Source organism: Falco peregrinus, chromosome 6 (genome assembly GCF_023634155.1).
Source record: "Falco peregrinus isolate bFalPer1 chromosome 6, bFalPer1.pri, whole genome shotgun sequence".
NCBI lineage: Eukaryota > Metazoa > Chordata > Aves > Falconiformes > Falconidae > Falco > Falco peregrinus.
Genome location: NC_073726.1, coordinates 30715154 through 30735830, shown reverse-complemented (window position 1 = coordinate 30735830; position 20677 = coordinate 30715154). Strand labels below are relative to the sequence as shown.

At 45.3% G+C, this 20677-nt stretch overlaps 1 protein-coding gene across 3 annotated transcripts in view; it reads left to right on the top strand.

Moving 5' to 3' along the window:
• Positions 1–20677, top strand: part of PLXNA4 (plexin A4) — a 456052-nt gene that overhangs the window by 247196 nt on the left and 188179 nt on the right. The window contains exon 5 of one of the 3 annotated variants that reach the window (XM_027785666.2): positions 1257–1772. The exons of the other annotated variants lie outside the window; for them this stretch is intronic. Coding sequence (XP_027641467.1) covers positions 1257–1337 — 81 coding nt within the window. The 3' untranslated portion in view covers positions 1338–1772. Of the gene's footprint in view, positions 1–1256; positions 1773–20677 lie in introns of those variants that run through there. 3 annotated transcript variants of the gene reach the window in all.

Below are 20677 nucleotides of genomic sequence, written 5' to 3'. Positions count from 1 at the left end.
GGTGAAGTAGGGGAGGTCTGCTCTTCTGAGTCTGATTCCCTGCTGAGCCACTCATGTTCTAAGGCAAATTGGATAAAGCAGTTACCCCTGCATGCCTTGGCACCCACAGTAGGAAAGGTGGCCTCAACTAACCTCTCACAATAACGAGCAGTATTAAACAACATTCCTTAGTTCATGGACTGCAATAGTGGCTACTGAAGCTTGGACAATCTGCAAACTGTGTCATGGTGGTTCCTGTCCTCACTCAGCAAAGCACAGACCACCAGGGTCAAGCTCACCAAATTTCTCTCTGTGTGTTATATGCATATTACAAGGGACCTGTTCACTGTAAAATACTCATGCAACACCCAGATTTCAAAGGTTCTGTTTCGTTCTCACTTTATCTCCCTTGGAAGAAAGGAAGCTCCATGGCACAAGAAATTTAGGAGCCCAGAGCTTTTGTTGGTAACAAGTTCCAAGCCATGTTAATGGAAGATACTGTCCAAGAGGAAAGGTTTCCTCCTTTCCACCACTGCAGAAAGAAGGTGACTTCAGTGTAGGCCATCAATGCTAGTACGCAGCTGATGCAGGAGCTGGGACACTGTGGCTTCATGGCAGTGCATCCATCCTTCTGGAACGGGAGGCTCGTCTGTTAATGACCTGCAGGTAGAGCAGACTCATACAGACAGAAATAATGGTATTCATCTTAATTTACCATATCTAGCTTGTTTCTCTGCACCTAGGTAAATCATTCATACACCTGCTGTTGGTGGGAGAGAAATTGTCCCTTTCAGAGTAAAATACACGTGGCTTCCTGCAGGTTCAACTTTAGGATAGCATGAACAACCCTCAGCAGTAACTGCATCACTGCAGTGCTTATGAAGGGAGTCCAAGCAGCTCAGGTGTAAGGAGGTATTTGTGTTGGCTGCGAGCAAAGGTGATTCTTACTTTGGGTGTCCTCTATAGCATAGCTAGGGGATCTTGGCTTGTGTCCAGTGTCCATGCTCTTTTTTTCTCAGGATGTCCCCTGTGATCCTTACAGAGATGCTTGGGACTGGCTGCTCTGCCACCAAGGAGCATCCTCAGATGTTTGTCCAAGACTCCCTCCCAAAGCAGAGACCAAGTTGTTGTCAATTGTCACAGTCATTCTGACACAGTGTCAGCATGTGGCCTGCCTCTGCTGGGCAATAAATATATTTCCCTGCCAAGGAAGTAGTTCTCATCCCTTTGGGAGGGGGCAGCAGTTTCCACTGTCCTTCATTTCTCTCTGTCCACAGCCTTCTTGCCTAGGTGGTTGCTCTGCGCATCTGAGGTGGGCTGAACAGAGATCGTTTGGGGGACTGCTATCCAAAGAATGACCAGAAATGGATTCTAAGAAGATTCACATACTACTATCACTTCTTCAGGTTTAAATCAGTTTTTGGACTGAATACTCTAGCAAACTCATGTTGTACTTACTTACAGCCGTTGAGATTTTCTTGTCACCTTATTTTGTTCTGGCTCCACAAGAGCTCCCAGCCACTCCATAAAGGAGGTGAACAAAAGACCACACAGCTTCCAGGGATGTAGATCCCAGACTGTGAAGATGACCCACCTGTAGTTAACGGCATGGCTGAGACATCAAGGAGTGTCAGGATGACTACTGCTAATCCTCCAACAATTAAAGCCAGCTACAGTATTTTAGCCCTCACTTCAGAGTCACAAAAAAAACCCAAACCACATCACTGCTGTAGAAAATATGGTTTGGGATCCCAGAGCCCAAAGTGCTGATGAAGAACTCCAGAGGAATTAGAAAAAACTGTGGTCCATGGCAAAGTCCTTCGAGGACATTCGTGGTGTTAATTGTCAGAGTGCATCAAGCACATCAAGATACAATAAATTTGTGGAAATGGGTCCCTGGATGAGCTGAGGTGTGGAAGTTCTTTGTGTGGTTCTTATGGGCAGATTGCAGAAGAGATCAGGACATTCCTCCAAAATTTTCATTTGCCTCCTGGGCTATTTACATTCCTCTCTAACTGCCTGGGCAGTGTGACTGCACATGGTTCAGCAGCTGTTGTTCACCTGAGACAGGTCAGTGCTCTCCACCATATAGATACGTTGGTGTTATCATGGTAAGAAACGCATGATGTGATATATCCAAAAGCCCAGTGACTATTTTGATGTGATTAGGAGAGCCGGAAAAATGTCTGCTATTAAGAAAGGGTTTTGCGAAGAACTGGCTGTACTAGAGGAGAACCTCCACTGATCCCTAGATGTCAAAGGATCATTTATTGAACGCTGGAGTTATATGTATAAAGTTGTTCTTCTATGTAGCATGGAGATAAACCTAATACAGGGCCTCAGATCAAGTGCTAAGGATTTAGAAACAGTGGAAGATGGACTTCAACTTCAATTACTGGCTGAAGGAAAGGAAAATGCAAATTATCTATGTGTCATGACTGAAATCTCCAAGGTGCTGTGAAGTCTTGGTAGGGGTCCAATGGAAAGGCTAGGCATAGCCTATGAATGGAATAACAATGAACTGCAAGAGAGCAGTAAAAAATGAAATATAACTTTGAAATGGTGGAGATTTTGGCATATCCAGCATGGTGTTGCTACCAATCAGCAGGGGACCACTGGAAACCTTTGGGCAATATTAGGATTGTGGCCAGAAAGGAAACTGCAATAAAAAATTAAGAGCATCTAGGGGTCTTCACTGAAGCTGACTGCATAGAGACCTTGCAGGACAGCCCCAGTCACAATGTATATGTATTTACTGTCACAGTCCAGGGCAGTGGCCTGAGTCTAGCAATGTATTTCAGTGCCTGAAGGCACAGAAGTGATCATCTGGCAAAGATCAGCTTCAGCCTAGTTAAGTGGAAAGTAAACAGCCATCTATAGTACCTAAAGCAAACTACACCTCTGTCTTTTTATGTGACCACAAAGATACTGGATTTCTGCACTGCTCCTTTAATTTTTATGGTGTTCTGCTTATTTCTGTGGTGCACATTAACTTGCAGTCTGTTCGTAAATATATAAGATCACAGCATGGTCTGCTTTATATCTGTGTATATGTGCAGACACGCAATGTTTCTCCCAGCATGCAGAATGAATAAATTCTGGAGTAATTTTTCATTGTTGCCTTTATGAGCTTCAAGGAAAAAGCCCTTAATAACTAATAAATAATTTATTCCAATTAAATTGCTGTTTACTACACTGCTTGCTGGACCTTAGCTAGGCCAGGCAGCACGTGGGAACCTGGACATCTTCTCTATACTGTTTCTCATTGTTTCTGTATTTTCTTGAGTGAACCCACGAAGTCTTTCTGTGTGTATATGCATGCATGTAAGAGCATGTATACATGAAGGCAAGAAACAGGATAAAAGAGAAACAGTTTCTTTCTATGTGCACATGCTTGCTGCATGTGCGTAAAAAAGAGATCTTAGATGTGCAGGTTCCCTTTATAATGCAACACAAGTGATGGATTCATGACACCTCTCTTCAAAACAGGACTGATCACTGGTTGTCAGCAGAGGTCCTGGAGAACTTTTCATCCTGAAAAGGCATTTAAAATACTCCAGATGAACTGTGTCCTCTTTGTATATACATAGGCATACAGTGTAAATGTGTGGGGTTTATGTAATTGACCATAAAAATATGGTCTTGTGCGTTTGCATAATTAGCACATTATAGTTTTGCTTACTGTGCACATAAAGGTGAATATACAGGATAGGGGGTGCTGTACATACATATCTGTGTCTAACCACAAGACACATGACTATACTGGCCTTATGTTACACTGTGTGATGAGGCACTAGGGAAAAAACAGAAGGAAAGGAAAACAAGAATGAATCTGTGTATCTATCCTGAGGATGTGTCTTACAAGTACCAAAAAAGTGACATTCAGGGTTATGTTCCCAGCTTGTAGCTGTTGAGGAACTAAGGTCACCTACATGCTAACACCTTGCTCCATGTCACATGTTTTAAGCTGTAAGGCTTTGATCCACGTGGCCATGGCTAAAGGTGGCTTTTTGCTCTCTCCATATTAGCAAGCATGTCAGTGCTTATAACGCTGTTGCAATACCGGTGTTTGCATCCTGGTGAAGTTCCTGGCTGATGTTGGGGCTTGGTCATAGAAATGGTCCCACAGTCCTCAGTGGGATGACTCACAGGTGCATGATTTACACACAGGGGCAGGAGGTGCAGTGCAATTACAAATGCATTAGCAACCAGGGTGCTGACTTGAGCTTTAAGAAATGTGCCCTCTTGGGCATGAGCCACCTCCTCAAGCAATGTTCCAAAATCTCTGCTTTCTGGTGGGTCCATGGTCTCTTCCAGGATTTCTGGGCAGTTGTGTTTCCCCTTTAGAGCTCCCTGCATGATTGACACTACCCATTTTACTCCTTGTAGTACTGCTTGTATTGTGTGTGTAAAGAGGATGTTTCCTTTGAATGTCCAGTGTAGCATGAGCAATCATGGTGCCGAGAGGAGATATGCTTCTTTACCAACAACTTCTGAAGCAGCTCAAATCCCCTCACCTGCTGCTAGTTTCTCTTTTTCAGTCAGGGTGTAGTGGGCTTCTGATCCTCCATACTCTCAGCTCCAAAACCCTCATGGACAGCCTCCAGTTCCTCTTGACGTTTTCTGCCAGAGGTTCTAGGTATTCCTCCCATCCTCCCCCTAGTCATGCAGGAAGAACCACAGTGCACCATGTGGCATGCACCTGGGCCTCCTTTTACCTCTGACTGGGGCAGGAGAGGACTGAGTTCTTGGCGTGCCACTGACAGCCAAGGTGCTGGACCACAAGGATAAAGAGGGGCAGAGATTTTCTTCAAACTTTGGAGCCAAAAAGACACTCTGTCCACAGCTGGTGCATCCATATCTGGGCAATACATCACTGCCAAGCTGTTAGAATATGATGCTGGGGCATCTTCCTTCCAATCACCTTCCTCCACATGGCCCATGTACACAGGACATCCTTTGGATTTTTGGGGACCTCATAATTTTCTAAGTCCCTGTAGATGACTTCCAGCATCACTAATTCTTTCAGGTACTGGGTGCCTTCACCTGTGGTAGTCCACTTTTGTGGGGAGTCCACAATATCCTGCTTGAATGGATATCTTGCCCTCACACTTGAGAGAAGCTGTCTCCAGCTGCCTCTTTTCCAATTCCTCTCTCAATTCCCTGGTTTCTAACAAGGGAAGCCAGCTGCTGGGCTTTCTTACCTTCCAGTTGCTGACTGCCAGCCCCGTTATCTCAGTGTCAGGACGGCCAGGCAGCGATCCGCTCACCTGGCTGGTGGCTGTCATCTTCCTGCACGCCTCAAAGTCCTGATGAGGTCAGGGACTGGGTAGTTTCTGTGTCCTGCCTGAATCCTCTTACTTCTTCCTCCAGTTTCTTTGTTGAAGGACTGGCTTCTTGATCAAACCATTCCTCTTCTTCCTTTTCCCTTACTAATTGATGATGTGGACCTGTTGTTTTCCTTGTCCACTGTTTCTTTTTCACTACTGGGGCAATTACTGCAGTTGTTGTTTGGGTCCCTGCCTCAATCACAGCCCTCAGAGTACTGAACTGTGGCTTGCCAGGCACAGGCCAGGCCCCCAGTACGGTGCAAGAAGCTGCTGTTTTTTGTTGGGATAGGCAAGGCACCCATCTATCATGTGGCATGTCAGTTTGCCGGGGTTGCTTGCCTGTTCAAGTGTAAAATCCCAGGTTATGGGAGGTGACAACTGTGCTAGGAATCCCCCCAAATCCTTCCACACACCCCGCCACCCAGGCACTGGACGCCTCATGACACATTTCAGTATCACCTTACTGAAAAGTTGCCTTCTCTTACACTGGGCTGACACCAGATTCCACAAACCCCAGTGTTAGTCAGTAGTACTGAACGGCTCATGTAAAGATGAACAAGGTCCCTTGGGAACCTGCATAATAAAACCATCCACATCAATCCCAGGTAGGAAGAGAGATCTGTGTTCCCTCATGCTCTTCAAAAGACAGCTCCCCCAGCACGGCAAGGCCATCAGTGCTAGGCACATAGCCATTGTTTGTATTAACATGTTCCCAAGCTCAGCAAAATAGAGAGACAAGCAGTGCAGCCAGCAAACTCTGTGACCCACGCTGGAGCTTGCCACTTAATAATTGCAATAGCTATATACGAAACTTAACACAAAACTGCTGTTGTCATGTACTCAACATTGGGTGCCAAAAAGGACTGACTCTGGCTGGATGTCAGGTGCCCACCAAGCTTCTCTGTCACTCCCCTCCTCCACAGGATGGGGTGGGAGAAAATAAGAAGGAAAAAAACTTGTGGGTCGGGATAAAGACAGTTTAATAAAGCAAAAGCAAAGGCCACATGCAGAAGCAAAGGAAAACAAAAGATTTATTCTCTGCTTCCCATCAGCAGGTGATGCTCAGCCATTTCCTGGGAAGAAGGGCTTCAGTATGCCTAGTGGTTGCTCCAGAAGACAAATGTCAGAGTAAAAAATGCTCCCCCTTCTCCTCTTTTCTCTTAGTTTTAATTGCTGAGCAGACGTCCATATGACATATGGTATGGAACATCCCTTTGGTCAGTTTGGGCCAGCTGTCCTGCCTGTTGTCCCCTCCCCAGATGCTGCCCACCCCCAGCCCCCTGGTGAGGGGGGATGCTGGGCAGCCAGCCTCGATGCTGTGGAGCACGGCTCTGCAGCGGCCAAAACACCGGTGTGTTACCACCACCCTTCCAGCTACCAACACAAAGCACGGCACTGGGAGGGCTGCTGTGGGGAGAATGAGCTCCATCGCAGCCAGACCCAATACAAGGACACAACGCATTGGGATTCTTCTCTCAGCAGGGGATTTTTGCCATGTAAATAAAATAGTACAGATAAATGACTACGTTGCCACTGGGCTTGTTCAATGGCTAATGCTTAAATGAAACAAATCACAAATTCATGCAGAGGCACATGTAAAACAGCGAGTTGGGAAGAGCAATGCCTAAGATCTTCCTTTGCTAATTCCAGCGACTGGTTTGCATTGGTAAAGACAGACTAAAACCTGAGAAAGGAGCCTAGGATGTGACATCCCTGCAAGATCAGGTCTTAGGGAAATAAGAGTACAGCTAGGGGAGCAAGCAAGGCTCTGGGTCACTGTTGCTCTAGATTATTGCTGCCAGTTGCTTAGGCACGCTCTATATGATTACCATTTCCAAGTGAGCCTGGATCTCTATTTCCCTTAATGTGCCACGGCTGCTTCTCCTGACCTCTTTCACGCTGCCTATTACCTCAGCTCTGCTTCCCCTCCTTTCTGATCGAATTACTAAAGCACACAGTGGAGTCTCTTGGCTCAACAAAATTTAATGACAGTGACAACAGAGGAGGATAATAAAGATAAATCAGCTGCTCCCAGGAAGGAAAGATGAAGTAACAACAGAGTGAGTTAGAAGGCTACACCATGAAGTGACCCTGGCGAGTCATCCCTTTCATCTCAACGTCTGCATTTCTTCTGCTTTTCGGGGAATTTGACAGGGAAGAGTAGAGAGGGGACTGAGACACTAGAGATTTCTGCCTTGGGCATGCACTTGCTGGGGATCTTGACATCACCTCTTCAGTGTCTCCTTCCCGAGGCTGTAGGTTGAAAACAGACCAGGAGAAGTCTTCTATTAGGCACGCTGTAAAGGACATGTCAGCTGTGGGGGTTTCATTTCATCTGTAGCCCTGTATACTAATGTGATCCACACAGTTAGTAAAGGGAAATGGTATTTGTAAATGAGCTCTGGTAAGAGCACCTTCTTTCTCAATGCCTATAAATGCCTGGGCACACCAAATCACATTAATCCAGCTTTACTTCTGATAAGCTTTTCTTATGGAAGCCAACGGAAGCAGGCTCATGTCTTTGTTTAGCAAGGAAACCGTGCTTGGCAGGAGTGCTGAGAGAGATTGGGGCTCATGTCTAGCTTTGCTCACCACATAAGGTCAGATGAGGGGTCTGGACCTTTGGTGGATGACATTCAGAGTGTGATGGGCACAGAGGTCATCCCATCTCCCAGGAACGGTGGGTGAGAAGAGGTAGTACTCAAACTGGATCTGAGCTTCACACCTCATCCACAATCACATTCTTCGCCTCTCCCCTCCCACCAGGTTGTTAAATTGTTGAATGTTTGCTGCATTGATCTAAACATCTGAGCATGAAACGGTAAGCTGTAGCTGAGGCCTCCTGCAAGCTCAGTAAACTTAATGGACATCCTCAAGATGGATAACCGGGAAGATTTCGTTGCTGAGGAAGAAGGAAACAAACACCCGGAGCAGCTTTGTCTGCTTGTTGTCCATCATTTTGCCAGACACAGCTGCTCATGCTGAGATTAGCTCAGAGGTTTGTACTGAGCAGAGGCTGACTCACAAAAACAAAATCAGGAGATCATTACATCTCAGTACAGGCTCCAACTGCTTCGGGCTGTGCGGGGAGAAAGAAAATTAGCTGGAGTAGGAGCCCAGACTGCAGAAGCTCTGCACAACTTTTGTGCGTGACAGATGAGTGGGAGAAGGGAGCACTTCCGCTCTGGAGGACGAGTGCTGTGGGTCTTCAGATGGAACTTCGACCTGGGGGCTCAAGGAGGTGGCTGCTGAGAAGACGGAGGTGGCTTGTCATACAGATTGTCTTGTTCCTTCCCTTAACAGAGCCCATTTGTTCAGGATTCATGTAAAAAAAGTGCTTAGAAACAGAAGGGACGAAACTGATTATTTTACAAGGATGCTAATTACTCAGAAATTCCACATCCCTCCATACACTAAGTGCGGCATTGCTGGTGTGCAGAGCAAACTATGTCCCCATCTCATTGAGTGAGGTGGCAGACTCTTCTCTCTCGCGTACATTTCCCTCCTAAGGGTAATCTCTGGGTTAGGTTAGAGGCATGGGCTTGGCTGGTAAAATGGGTAGTCTGGGTTGGGAAGTTGTGTTGGACTAATATGAGAGCTGGTGAAACTGGCAAGTGGAGATCATGTGCAGAAACACAAGACAGCATCAGGTGAGCTCTCTCCATCCTCAGCTGATTGTTGCCATCTGTAAAGAAGGAGTATCCCTTTACCCAACAGGACATTTTAATATGATATGGATTATCATCAGAGGTGTTATAGCAAGAGAACAGCCACCAGTTTGGCAACAATATGTGGCTTTGTAACAACTTATTTTTTAACAGTAGGGAAAGCTCTGGAGTGGAGGAGTGGAGAGAAGGAGGTTAGAAGGTTGCTTAGACAGTCTTTCACAGTAAAGCTCTGTTTGTAACTCAGGGGCTTCTCTCTACTCATCCTGGTCAGAGGATTAGCTTGTGGTTGGAAAAAACTCTGCAGAGTGTTCTTGTAAGTCCTGAGTAGCCCACAGGGCTTCACCAGACAAACTCTCACCCCCAGTTTAATGCTGACATGAACTCAGGGTCACCTTTCTCTGTGTTTCTGTCTTTCAGGCTAGGAATTCCTCCCCCCTTCAGTCCTGTAACAATATACAATGACCCAAAATGACCAGTAAGCCCATTCCTCCATGGGTATGTCATTGTTGCCTGAAACACAGCAGTCTGCACTTTCATCATCTAGTGATGGCTGCTGCTAAGTCTTTTCTATTTTCCTTCCTCCTTCCCCCCCCAGGGCCACCCCCCCCACCCCCAGCCAAATAACGCAGTAGCATCATAGCCCAGTAACAACCACAGAGCAACGAAGACCACAGACGTCCCCACTGACAAGACCTAGAGTTGCTGCATTAGGGTTTAGGTAACTCTGTCTGAAGATGGTATTTATAAGCCATCCAAACTGACCTTGTGGCTTTTGCTGAAGTGTGACCACAGTGCATGCCATTAAGATTGCAGGCAGATTAAAATGCAGTCACCTCCAAGGAGGCTTGTTCACAGCAGTGATGTGTGGGACAGCCAGCTGAATGACACAGAGCCCAGCTGAGATGGCAGGAGCAGGTTCAGCAGGGTGCAATGACATCACACCTTGGTTTGCTATATCAGGAACTCTGATATACCTTTCCATGTTGAGGGAGTAATGACCTGGAGTTTACTACTCAGCCTCACTAGTTCTGCTTTGCAGGAATGGTATATACTGGTATATACATAGTGGCACCATCTTTTTCTTCTCCAGTGGGGAAACAGACAAAAGTTCATGTTTCCCCTGTGTTAGGTCACCAAGTGTTATTTTGGGCACCTTCCAGAACTAATCCATTACTTGTCATCTTGCAGAGTGAGGACAATGTAAGGCTCTGCCACATGCCGTATTGATCCCTTGACTCGATTAGTCAGTGTATCGAATACTCCTGCTTTTCTAATCTAATTAATGCAAGATAAATACTCAGTGTTGGGGCCTGGAGTCACGTTCTAAGAGTAATCAGGGAGTGCGACTGATTAAAACCAGAAGGCTTCAGGGATAATTTATGGACTACTTGACACTGTTGGCAGGTTGGGGTATTTTGGAGGGCTCCGTGTGGTCTCTGGCTTGAAATTGCCTCTTTGGCAGGCTCCACATCCAAATTCCTCCTCATCCCTCAGTATGGTAGCTTTAGGTTTGAAGGGATCTAATCTCTGGGGTGAGACACAACCGTGGGGGTCAGGACATCTGGTTTCACATCCCACCAGCATTGGGACACTGTGCTGGAAAGGCAGACAGGGCACTTCATTTATGACCTTAAGCAAATCACCAAATGGTGTGGTTTGATAAAACTATACAGTGCCAGACACGTAAGGACCTTGTTCTTGTTTAGAAATCAGTAAGCAAATAGAAATAGATGATTGAGTTGTAGCTTAACTCCAGTTTGTCCCTGTTTGGGTCCAGATCTTGGTGTTTCAAGACAAGTGAATGCTCTGGATAGATAAGTATAACTACTGGGGAAGGTGATGATATTAATTCATGTCACATGCCTTAATTAATTAACCCATCCTCACTATGAGGTAAGTAACACACTTACCATTGTGGTGAAAAGGGAAAAGAGGCAAGGGGAGGTTTTATGACCAGCTAAGGGGAGTGTGTGCTGCAGACGTGGTGAGCTCCTGGGAATGAGCTTATGCCCAGTCACCTCCTAAGGCAGATCCTTTCTTTTATGGGAGGAAGCCTGGCTGGGTGAATTTCATAAGAGATTAATCTTCCTGCTTTATGTTGTCCTTCATCGGTGAGAGCTCTTACGATGCCCTGGCCAGATGATGTTCATCCTCCCACACCTTGATGAACACCTGGGTGTGGGATTACCTCCTGCAGCCCCTCCCTGTGCCTGGGAACACATTGCAACAGCCAGCAGACAGGCTGTGGAGGTGAAGTGAGGAGTGGAAGGGTGGAAATTCAGTGCAGTCTATGGAGAAACCAGTCTTGAATGTCTCTGGGGTCCACCAAAGGGTGGGATGAGAGATGAGGAGAGGTGTGGTGGGCAGTGAGGGTTGGGCCAAGGTCTGTCTCCCCTGATTGCGGTCACGCTGCGCTTGGGATGGCGTGAACATTTTTCCAGGGAATGGGGAGCAGGGGCATAGGGTCACTGATGGCAATGGCAGGGCCATCTATTCCAATTTCTTTCTTTTGCATATGAGTTTTCCCAGGCGAGAGCACAGCATATACAGCCAGTGGAAGGCAAGGGCAAGTTCAGCAGCCAGATGTAATTGCATTTTCCTCCGCAATTGCCCCCAGGGCTGAGCCAAGGCCCTTCTGCGCCTGTCTCTCTCCTCACAATGCATCATAGAGAATTGGTGTAAAATCCAGTTAAAAGGCCACTCTTGGGTCTCAGCTGCTGCAGCATAATTTGCGGATGAATTTTTCCTTTCCCCTATACGCCTGATGGGTTTTGTCATCTAGCCCCATATGGCTGGCTTGCGTTTCTTCTCTCGGCTTGGTCGTTGGTCTCTCATCACAGCCCTGCTAGCTGCTTGTGAGCTCTTTTATCCCTCCAAAAAGGCTGTACTTCAGGCTCCGTGTTTTACAGCGGTGTCATTACAGAAAGATATCTCTTCCTACACGTGTAAAAGGGAGCCCAAGATTGATGGGGTGTTGGAGTGGGTAATCACAAATCCAGCTGCCCCGAGGTAGCTGAGAACAGAGATGGCGCAGGGCAGGGGGAAAGGGTAGTGGGGCCTGAGGGAGCTTTGTAGGGTACATTTATCACACTCTTGGCAGAGAGATGCAATTTATATGGACGGAGCATAAATCCTGATCGAGTTGCATGAGACTACATATGGGCGGCTGAGCACCTGGGTCTGCTGTGACGCTGGAACCTGGGGCCTGAGACGGTGCTGCTGTGGTCATCCTGCCAGCTCTCCAGCTCTTTCCCTTGCCTTTTTTGCACTGCCTCTTCCCTTTTACCCTTTGGTAACCCTCATCCCCTGCCCATCTAAGAGCCAGCCCCTCTCCCAGGCTTGTGCAGTGGTGCTGGCTTTGCCGAGGCCGGTGCAGTTGCGCAGGACATTTCCCTGCGCTCTGCTCACCATGAGACATCTCTGCTTGACTTACTGAACCCACTGGCAAACCTCTGCTTTCTCCTCACCAAGCTATTCACCTGAAGCAGGTTCTGGTCTAGGAATTGCTCTCCAAAGACTTCATATTGCAATGAGCAGTGTTGACAGCATGCTCCTGCCTGTCCAGGGATGGATTTAGTGGGGATAAGGATGCTGTCATACTGGTTCTTGCTGGGTTACATGCTATATCTTCATACTACTCCAGACAATCTACAGTGCTTACCCTCCCTATATCTATTAATTTTCCTCCCATCATCTGATGGGAAGGTTTGTCTGCTTTTTCATAATCCTGAAAAAAGGTATTTTCCTTTTGGTCTTAAATTTTTGAACATGGAATGTTAATTTCTCTGTTATTTTGCCCCCATCTCTGTACAGTTACTCTTCTCTGGATTTAGGCCATTCTTTGTACACCCGCTTTCCACTTCCAGTTCATAACTGCAGATTTGCTATTTGGGGAGAGTCTGCAGACACACACACAGAGGGATCCTGAGAACTTGTAATAAGCCTTGGAAATTAAATAATAAATAAAGACACTCCTTCCTTCCCCACACATACTACGTGTTGCTTCAGCAAATGTTGAATAAATCACCGAGCTATACGGTAATAAATCTTTCATGAGATTAGGACCATCTGAACTTTAGCGATTGTGTGGGGAATGTATAAATTTCACATGCAGATAAAGTGTAAAAAAAAATCTTTAGATTAGTTATTAACTTTGGAAACACTTGATGAGTTTTGATTCATTAAGTGTTTCACAGTCTTGTTAATTTAATAAGTACCGATGAGGCTGTAATGTAAGACAACAATCAGTAATTTGGAGGGGGGAAATAATAAAGTAGTCATTACACAGCAGAATGTTTAATCAAAGAATGTGGAAACTTACAGTTTCACATTAATTTGAAAAGGTTGGAGATGTAAAATTAATATTAGCTCTGACACAGGGAGGCTTTCTCTACAAGGAGATGGGGCTTATATAATTGCTTAGAACAGAATTAAAATGCCTGTAATTTTGGTGGCTTCACCTCTTTAACTGGATCTCCAGGCTCCATATGTAGAATAGAAATAGAGCTAAAACAGTTGTGGTCCTTCAAATCCCTGAGTAAAACTCACCTATGGAATTCTGTTAGAGCTCAGCAACTCTCAGACTCTAGTGTTCTGGTGTCCTGTGCTTGAATGGAAAGAGCTCCCAGGAAATCAGGACAGGCCAAGCAAGACTCAGCTAATGTACATCTACCACGGAGACATCTCCATCTGACTTGTTACCTGAGACTCCACTGGCAGTCGATGGAGAGAGACAGTTATTTTTCTGCTGGAACCCACCTCACTTACTTAGGTGTCTATAGTAGGAGTACAGTAGTCCTTCCACAGAGCTCCTGTGTCCAAGGAGGGAGCCTAGGCAGCTTGCTTACATGTAGCCGTCAGCATTTCACGTGTGGAATTTCACCCACAACTGCATGGCCATGTTTGTGTCTGTCTGTGCCCGCATGGGTTTGTAGCGTGGAGAAGAAAAGGGCCAGATGGACATTACTGCTGAGTGTCCAGCTCCAAGACAACTAAACCAAATCATCACATAAGTATTTCTGAAGCAAGGGCAGATGGATGCCACCTTCTCAGAGCTGCTGATGCATCATATTTTCCTGGGAAGCCTCCTAATTCTATGACTGATTATTTTCACCTTATCCCGACGGGGTACAGCCTACCCGTGACTCTTTATTTGGTGTGGTTATCTGGAAGGCAGGGTAATACTCTCCGGCTAAGGAGAGTGGGAATGATGGTCTGACAAGCAGCAGGAACAGATAAATGTGATTAAATTTGTCCTCTGTCTGGACTCAGCTTAGGTAACCGGGACAAATCTGTCCCAGCAACAGTTTGTCACTTCTTTAAGTGGGCTGTCCGGACTTTCTCCCAACCAAGGGCAGTGAGAGCAGAGCAGTTGCCTCAGGAAGCCGAGTTGCTGGGAAAGCCATCTTGTGGTTCAGCTTGGAGAGCACCATTAGCAGCCTGAAAAGGTGGATTAATTAGATGGATGTCAGGCCTGCGTGGGCTCAATTTGCTTTGCTGCTGCTGCACGTGTCCCTGGGGACTCCTGAAGATGGAAAAGAGCTAACTTTGACAAATCAAGAGCAGAAACCCTGTCTAGTTTGCAACAGTCTTTCATTCTGCTTCCAGTGTGCAAATTGTCAGCTCTAGTCTTTGGGTGAAAAGGGATTTTCCCTTCTGTGGAAACTATAGGTTTTTGTTTTCCTTGAGAAGCAGTGAGGAGGATCTTCTTTGTATTCTGGAAAGAGAAAATCCCGGGCAGAACAAAGTAGTTGGTCTATTTGAATGAATCTGTTAGTCATTTGGAAGGGAAGAGTATATGGTTTTGTGGATTTCAACCACTCTGGAGAACAACCACGATCTAAAGACATTATCCTGCATCTTGGATGTATATTTTATCCTGCAAACTATTGGTTATAGGGGTGCTGTCTTTCCCCTCTTTCATATATAGCTGCTAATTTCTTTCCCTTCCTTGCAGAAGACTACAATTAAATGGTATTTTTTTTTTCTTTACAGATCACTTGAACCATGGTCGATGTTAATTTTAATAACATTTTCGTAAGGGGAGGGGAAAAACAACAGAAATATCTGAATTCCAGTTTAATCCCAGTCGATAAATTTATTCCTTTATTGAGGACTGGCAGACAGAATAATGGAAAAATTGTTTACTATCAGCATTTCTCCTAACTTCTACTCCTGCACAGCTGCTTCTCCCAGTTTTTGCCATTACATCTTGTGCCCACTAAGCACTTCTGCGTGGCATTTTTGATCCAGTTTCCATTGGTTGCACCCTTGGATTGGCAGGTCATACTTTTAAATGATCCACATTCTTCCAGATAAAGTTCTCACTAAGATTTTTTTTTTCCTTATGGTTATTTTTATTATGTACTTTCCTAACATCAGGAGATGAATAGTGATAAGGAAGCAAAGGCACCTAATATTTGTAAGATTACTGCAAACTACCACTCAGGTGTTATATGCTCAGCAAACAGGCTTATTTGGGGATGAATAGTATTTTCCTAATATATCTATATGGATGGATGGTTCATTTGTAAGTTCTACAGATTTTTCCATTAAAAAAAAAAACCAAACCAAAAAGGTAGATTTTCCAACAAGAACTGACTGACTGATTTTGTTCCCTTGATATACCAATGCATTATGTTCTTCCTGTGACAACGGTATTAATTTCACACAACGTTCAGGTAAACTGGAGGGCAGGCAGCGTTCAGTGCTGACCTGCAGCATCGCATGCTGCCTTGGTCCTGACATCTCAGTCACATTATATACCAGTGGATAGGGAGGAAAAAGGAACTTGTATTGGAAAGGGATGAGATGAATTGCAATAAAATTTATCTTTTTCCTTTGTCAAAAGTCATGAGATCTTCTACAACAATGGAGTGGGAATGAAAGAACTGGCTTTGAAGAAGAAACTAGAGGTAGCATAACAGTACAAAACCTGTAATGATCCTGTAATGATCATGGAAACAGAGAAAAAGGTTGATGTAGGTGAGGAAAGAAGGAACTGATGATGGCTGAAGTGTGTTTGATCAGGAGACTGGCATAGAAGGAGACCTGGAGGGGATAAGAGGTTGGGTATCTGTGTGCATGCACACATTTAGGTTTTGGCATGTTTGTACAGACACCTGGTTAAGCAGCAGATGGTTTCACTGATTATTTTTGAGTTAGGAATTGATAATGTAATTTCTTATACTTTTTTATTTATCATGTGTGTGTGTGAGATAAAAAAGAAGCATATCCTGCAACCCAAACTCGAACCACAGAGTTTTCTCTGATGCGAAACTGAATTATTAGACCCTTGTCTGTATAGCTAAATGGTCAGGTCTAGACAGCGAAAGCCCCAGATTTGAGAAATCAAGTCAAATTAAAGGAAAGAAGGGAAGAAGGGTCTTGCACTACTGAGCAATGCTACGTTGGCCACCCACAAGCTTGGAGCACTATTTTAGTTTTTTCTTTGAACCTTTTTTAAAAATCATGAAAGTTCCTATTCAGACAGAAAAGATGAGAATAGCTTAAAAAAAAATATTATAGCAGTGCAAAACACTTTCCCCACTTACGTCTCTCCATAAATTCTTCAGTGCAAATCCATTAGTAAAAATGAATGGTGATGTGCACGGACAGATGTTTTCAGTAGCAGATACCAGATTATATTAGAGGGTCAGACTCAGACTGCCTGGTTGTTTTGTAAGGCTGTAGTACCCAATCCAGAGTGTACTTTAATCTAACCTCTCTGGCTGTCCTGTGTGTTGTGGGGGTGAGTACTGTCCTCACTCTGGGACTTTTTCTGGGGACAGACTTTTTACCAGGGCCTGTAGCGATAGGACAAGGTGGAATGGTTTTAAACTAAAAGAGGACAGATTTAGATTAGATATTAGGAGGAAATTCTTTACCGTGAGGCTGGTGAGCCACTGGCACAGGCTTCCCAGAGCAGCTGTGGATGCCCCATCCCTGGCAGTGCTCAAGGCCAGGTTGGACAGGGCTTGGAGCAACCTGGGCTGGTGGAAGGTGTCCCTGCCCCTGGCAGGGGCTGGAACTAGGGGATCAGTATGGTCCCTTCCAACCCAAACCATTCTGTGATGCTATGATTTCAGCAAGAAATCTCATTCCTCTAGCCAAACTGTTTGGGCCCCTAACTAGTTTTTGTCTCATTGTGAAGGTCCAGTTTCCAGCTAACAGACAGCCTTACTCTGATCAGGGAGGGATGGAAAATGATGAAGTTGTCTAGAGCTGTATCTTATACCTATAGAAAACACTTCAGGAAGCAGGAGAAGTTTTGATCTTCTCAGCAAAGAGGGGGAGGAAGGAGTCCTCGGGTAAGAGGTGATACCTTTTTGTGATGGGGAGTTTCCCAGGGCAGGTCTTCATTTACTGTCATGCTTGATTAGTCCATGTCATGGTTCAGGGATTGCTCATATAGTGGTGAAAGTGGTGTCAGGGTAGAAGGAGACATCTGGAAGCACTTTTATGTGGCTGGGTGATAGATCTACAAGGGATGTCTTGCATCTTGTCTAGAGGAAGGATGCTTTGCTCTGACCTCAGAGTGCCGAGGGATTCATACAGCTCAGTAAGTACCAGGCATAAAAAAGACCTGTAACAGCAAGCAGCTTTCAAATCCAACATATCCCTACCACCTTCCCAGGAGTGGTGGTCCAGACCATTTTTGGTCTCAGGCAGTCCGAGTGCAGGAGCAGGGCTACATTTATCTCACATACTACACAGACTTGGCTCTTTGACCCTTGGGGAAGCAACTGTGAGCTGGTGGGGCTGGGAGGGGACAAGGACATTCTAGATACACTGTGCTCGGCCATGCCATGGAGTAATTGGATGCTATGATGAGTCTGTGCATAGCAGCAGTGCCACTGATCAGGATGGCTGTTCCTGAGAGTATTTGCAAAGCAGACTCTGGCCCGGAATTAACTCCATCTGTTTCAGAAGCAGGGAATGTGCCGCCTGTGTATAATGCCAGGGATTTCACACCGAGCTGAGCAGTCCTGGTTCACTTTCCAACAAACTCTGCTTTCCACAAGTTGTTGCAGGACAGCTGTCCCAGAGGGAGCAGTCTGCTGTGTGCTGGACAGACGCACGGACCTGTCCAGGCTGGCAGCCTGTTTTCTTGAACAAACCCAGCAGGAATTTCTCAAATCCCTCTGTATCCCCAAACCATATTCGACATACCAACTGTGATAATTTTAAAGGGACAGTAAACAACCCAGCCTGCTGCTTGACAGCACTGCCAGACCCTGGCTGTCTCTACAACCAGCAGAGAAATGTCAGAATTGTCTTCAAACCACCTACTACATACATGTGCTGAATACATGTCTCATGACTGTTTCTCTCTATTCACTGTACAGGGAGCCAAAGGCTGGTATTCCTGGGTAACAGGCCATCTGAATGGGCCATCACTCTCATTGAGTTGAATGTTAAGTGTCTAATTGTGACTCAGGCACCAGAATTATTGGGCTGATGTCTTACAGTTGCTCTACCACTCTCCAAGATGGTGTAGAGATGCCATAGACCATAAGATGGACTTATCTCATAGAGTGTAAGATGCCATAAAACCGTAAGATTATCTTATTTTAGTGAACGAAGTACCATCCACTGCATACCTGGTGATATCCATGGCTTAACTTCCCTGGCTGTGTTGTCACTGTTTTAGCAAACAAAGTGTATGAAACAATCCTCAGTTCTCAATGATCATTTTCCACCTGCCTCTGTTTTTCCTCTTTCCTGGTAATCCTGCTGGAACACAGGTCTGACAGACCCTGCAGAAAAGACCCCTGCTCTTGCCCAGAAACTTTTAAATATTCCGGACGTCATCTTCTAACAAGATTCAGCATTTTTCTGTGGGTTACCACAGCCCTCAATGACGTGATTTTCAAGTGGAGAGGTGTTACACTGTTGTGGGACATCTGTGGGTCACCTGGCATAGGTTCAGAGCCACAGGTTCAGAGCCACAGCTCTATACTAGCCTAAAGGACATAATCCACAAACATTATAACCAGCGTGTTCCCATGCAGGCTACTTCATTTCTGATTTGTTTTCATCTTGGTACAAGCATGCTGCCTGGGGCCACAGACTTTACCTCCAATACCACTATGATGGGCTGCAGAAAGAGGTGCAGCTGATTTCTGTAAGGCACAAGGCTGAAGTGTTGGTAGTTGGTGGCATAAGCAGCGGAAAAGAGCCATGTTGCACATGCCCTGGCCAGATCTTATCAGACTTAAAGAGTGGCAGTGAAACTGCTTGATCTGCTGCAACATGGTGGTCTTAAGTCTATTGATGCTGCACCTATGGAAGGGGATGAATTCTGCTGTTGCTGGACCAGACCATCCTAGCAGCACATGCTAAAATGCAATGCAGCATGTGTTTACAGTTAATAATTATTAAGTAAGCCAGGAAAAAAAATACCCTGTGTACCAAAGGAAAGTGTGTGGGAATTTTTTGATGTCTTCAGGTCAGGTAGTGTGTTTAGAGAAAATTAGTTAAGTAGAAGTGTCACCCTGTAGTAGATCTAATAATCAGCTAATATGTCTGGGAATACAGGCATGCATTTAGACATGGAAAGCTTCTGGATATCCAAGTCAGACTCCAAACTACCTGATTTATTCAATTTTGAGGTGATCTAATGAAAAGTGGCAATTTGATTCATCCTATTATATTCTGTTAACATTTTATACACTAAGGCACAGATACAGGGGTGCAAGAAATGGGTTGGAAGTGGTTGGTGAGCTCATTGCTGGGATGGGAGCTGGACCTACATAGTCTGAGTTCCCATGGGGGTTCCTGTAGTTTGTGCTATAAAAGACAGTGCCTGTTTCTAACAGCAGAGCACTAATCTTTCAGTCACTCAAGGAACAGAAGACACCCAGGAGGCGAGAGATGAGATAGAAGTGAGGCAACCTACAATGTCAGGGTAGGGTGACCACCCAGCTTCTCTGATCATGTTCACAGCTATATCTTTTGTTAAAAAGTGACCCATAATTATCTCCCCACCCCCCCCACCCCCACCCACCCCCGTTTTTCTTTTATTCATATTCATAACTTCCTTTTCTACTCATTTCTTCTTTTTCCCTGTCCTCCTCCCCGCCACATTGCTCATAACATTTTTTGGATGGAGTGAGACAGCAAGTGAAGCTCAGTGCATTTCATGCATGCAGAGCTTTCCAGACTGCTGCTTTTGCCATCCGCATCCTGGAGATTAGATGCAAGATCGATCTTCTTTTCTCTGACTTGTTTGACAAACTTAATGTGCAGCTACATAAATTATTTTCCCTCTAGGCAGTGGAAATGTCATGCTGTGTCTCTGTTGGTGACATGGGCATATCTACATAGGGTTTTTCTTACCCGACAGCATTTTAAAATACTTCCTCCTATCAAATACTCCTGTATGCTCCCATGCTGGACACCACATAGGATGTAAAGCACACTGCACTCATGCCTGACACTGTGTGTGATACACAGCACTACCTGTAATGTGCATATTGAACATTATTATTACAAAATTCATGTGGCTGAAGCACACCTCCATCTAGATTACAAATAGAGAGTAAGTACATGATATAGGGCTCACGCTCCTAAAATACATAGTACATAAGCTCAACAAAACATGCATCATGCAAAGGATTGTGTAATACAGCAGATGCAATGCAAGCCTAGTGTTGAAAGAGCCATGCCTCACCAGGCATCACAAGGACAGCGCGCACC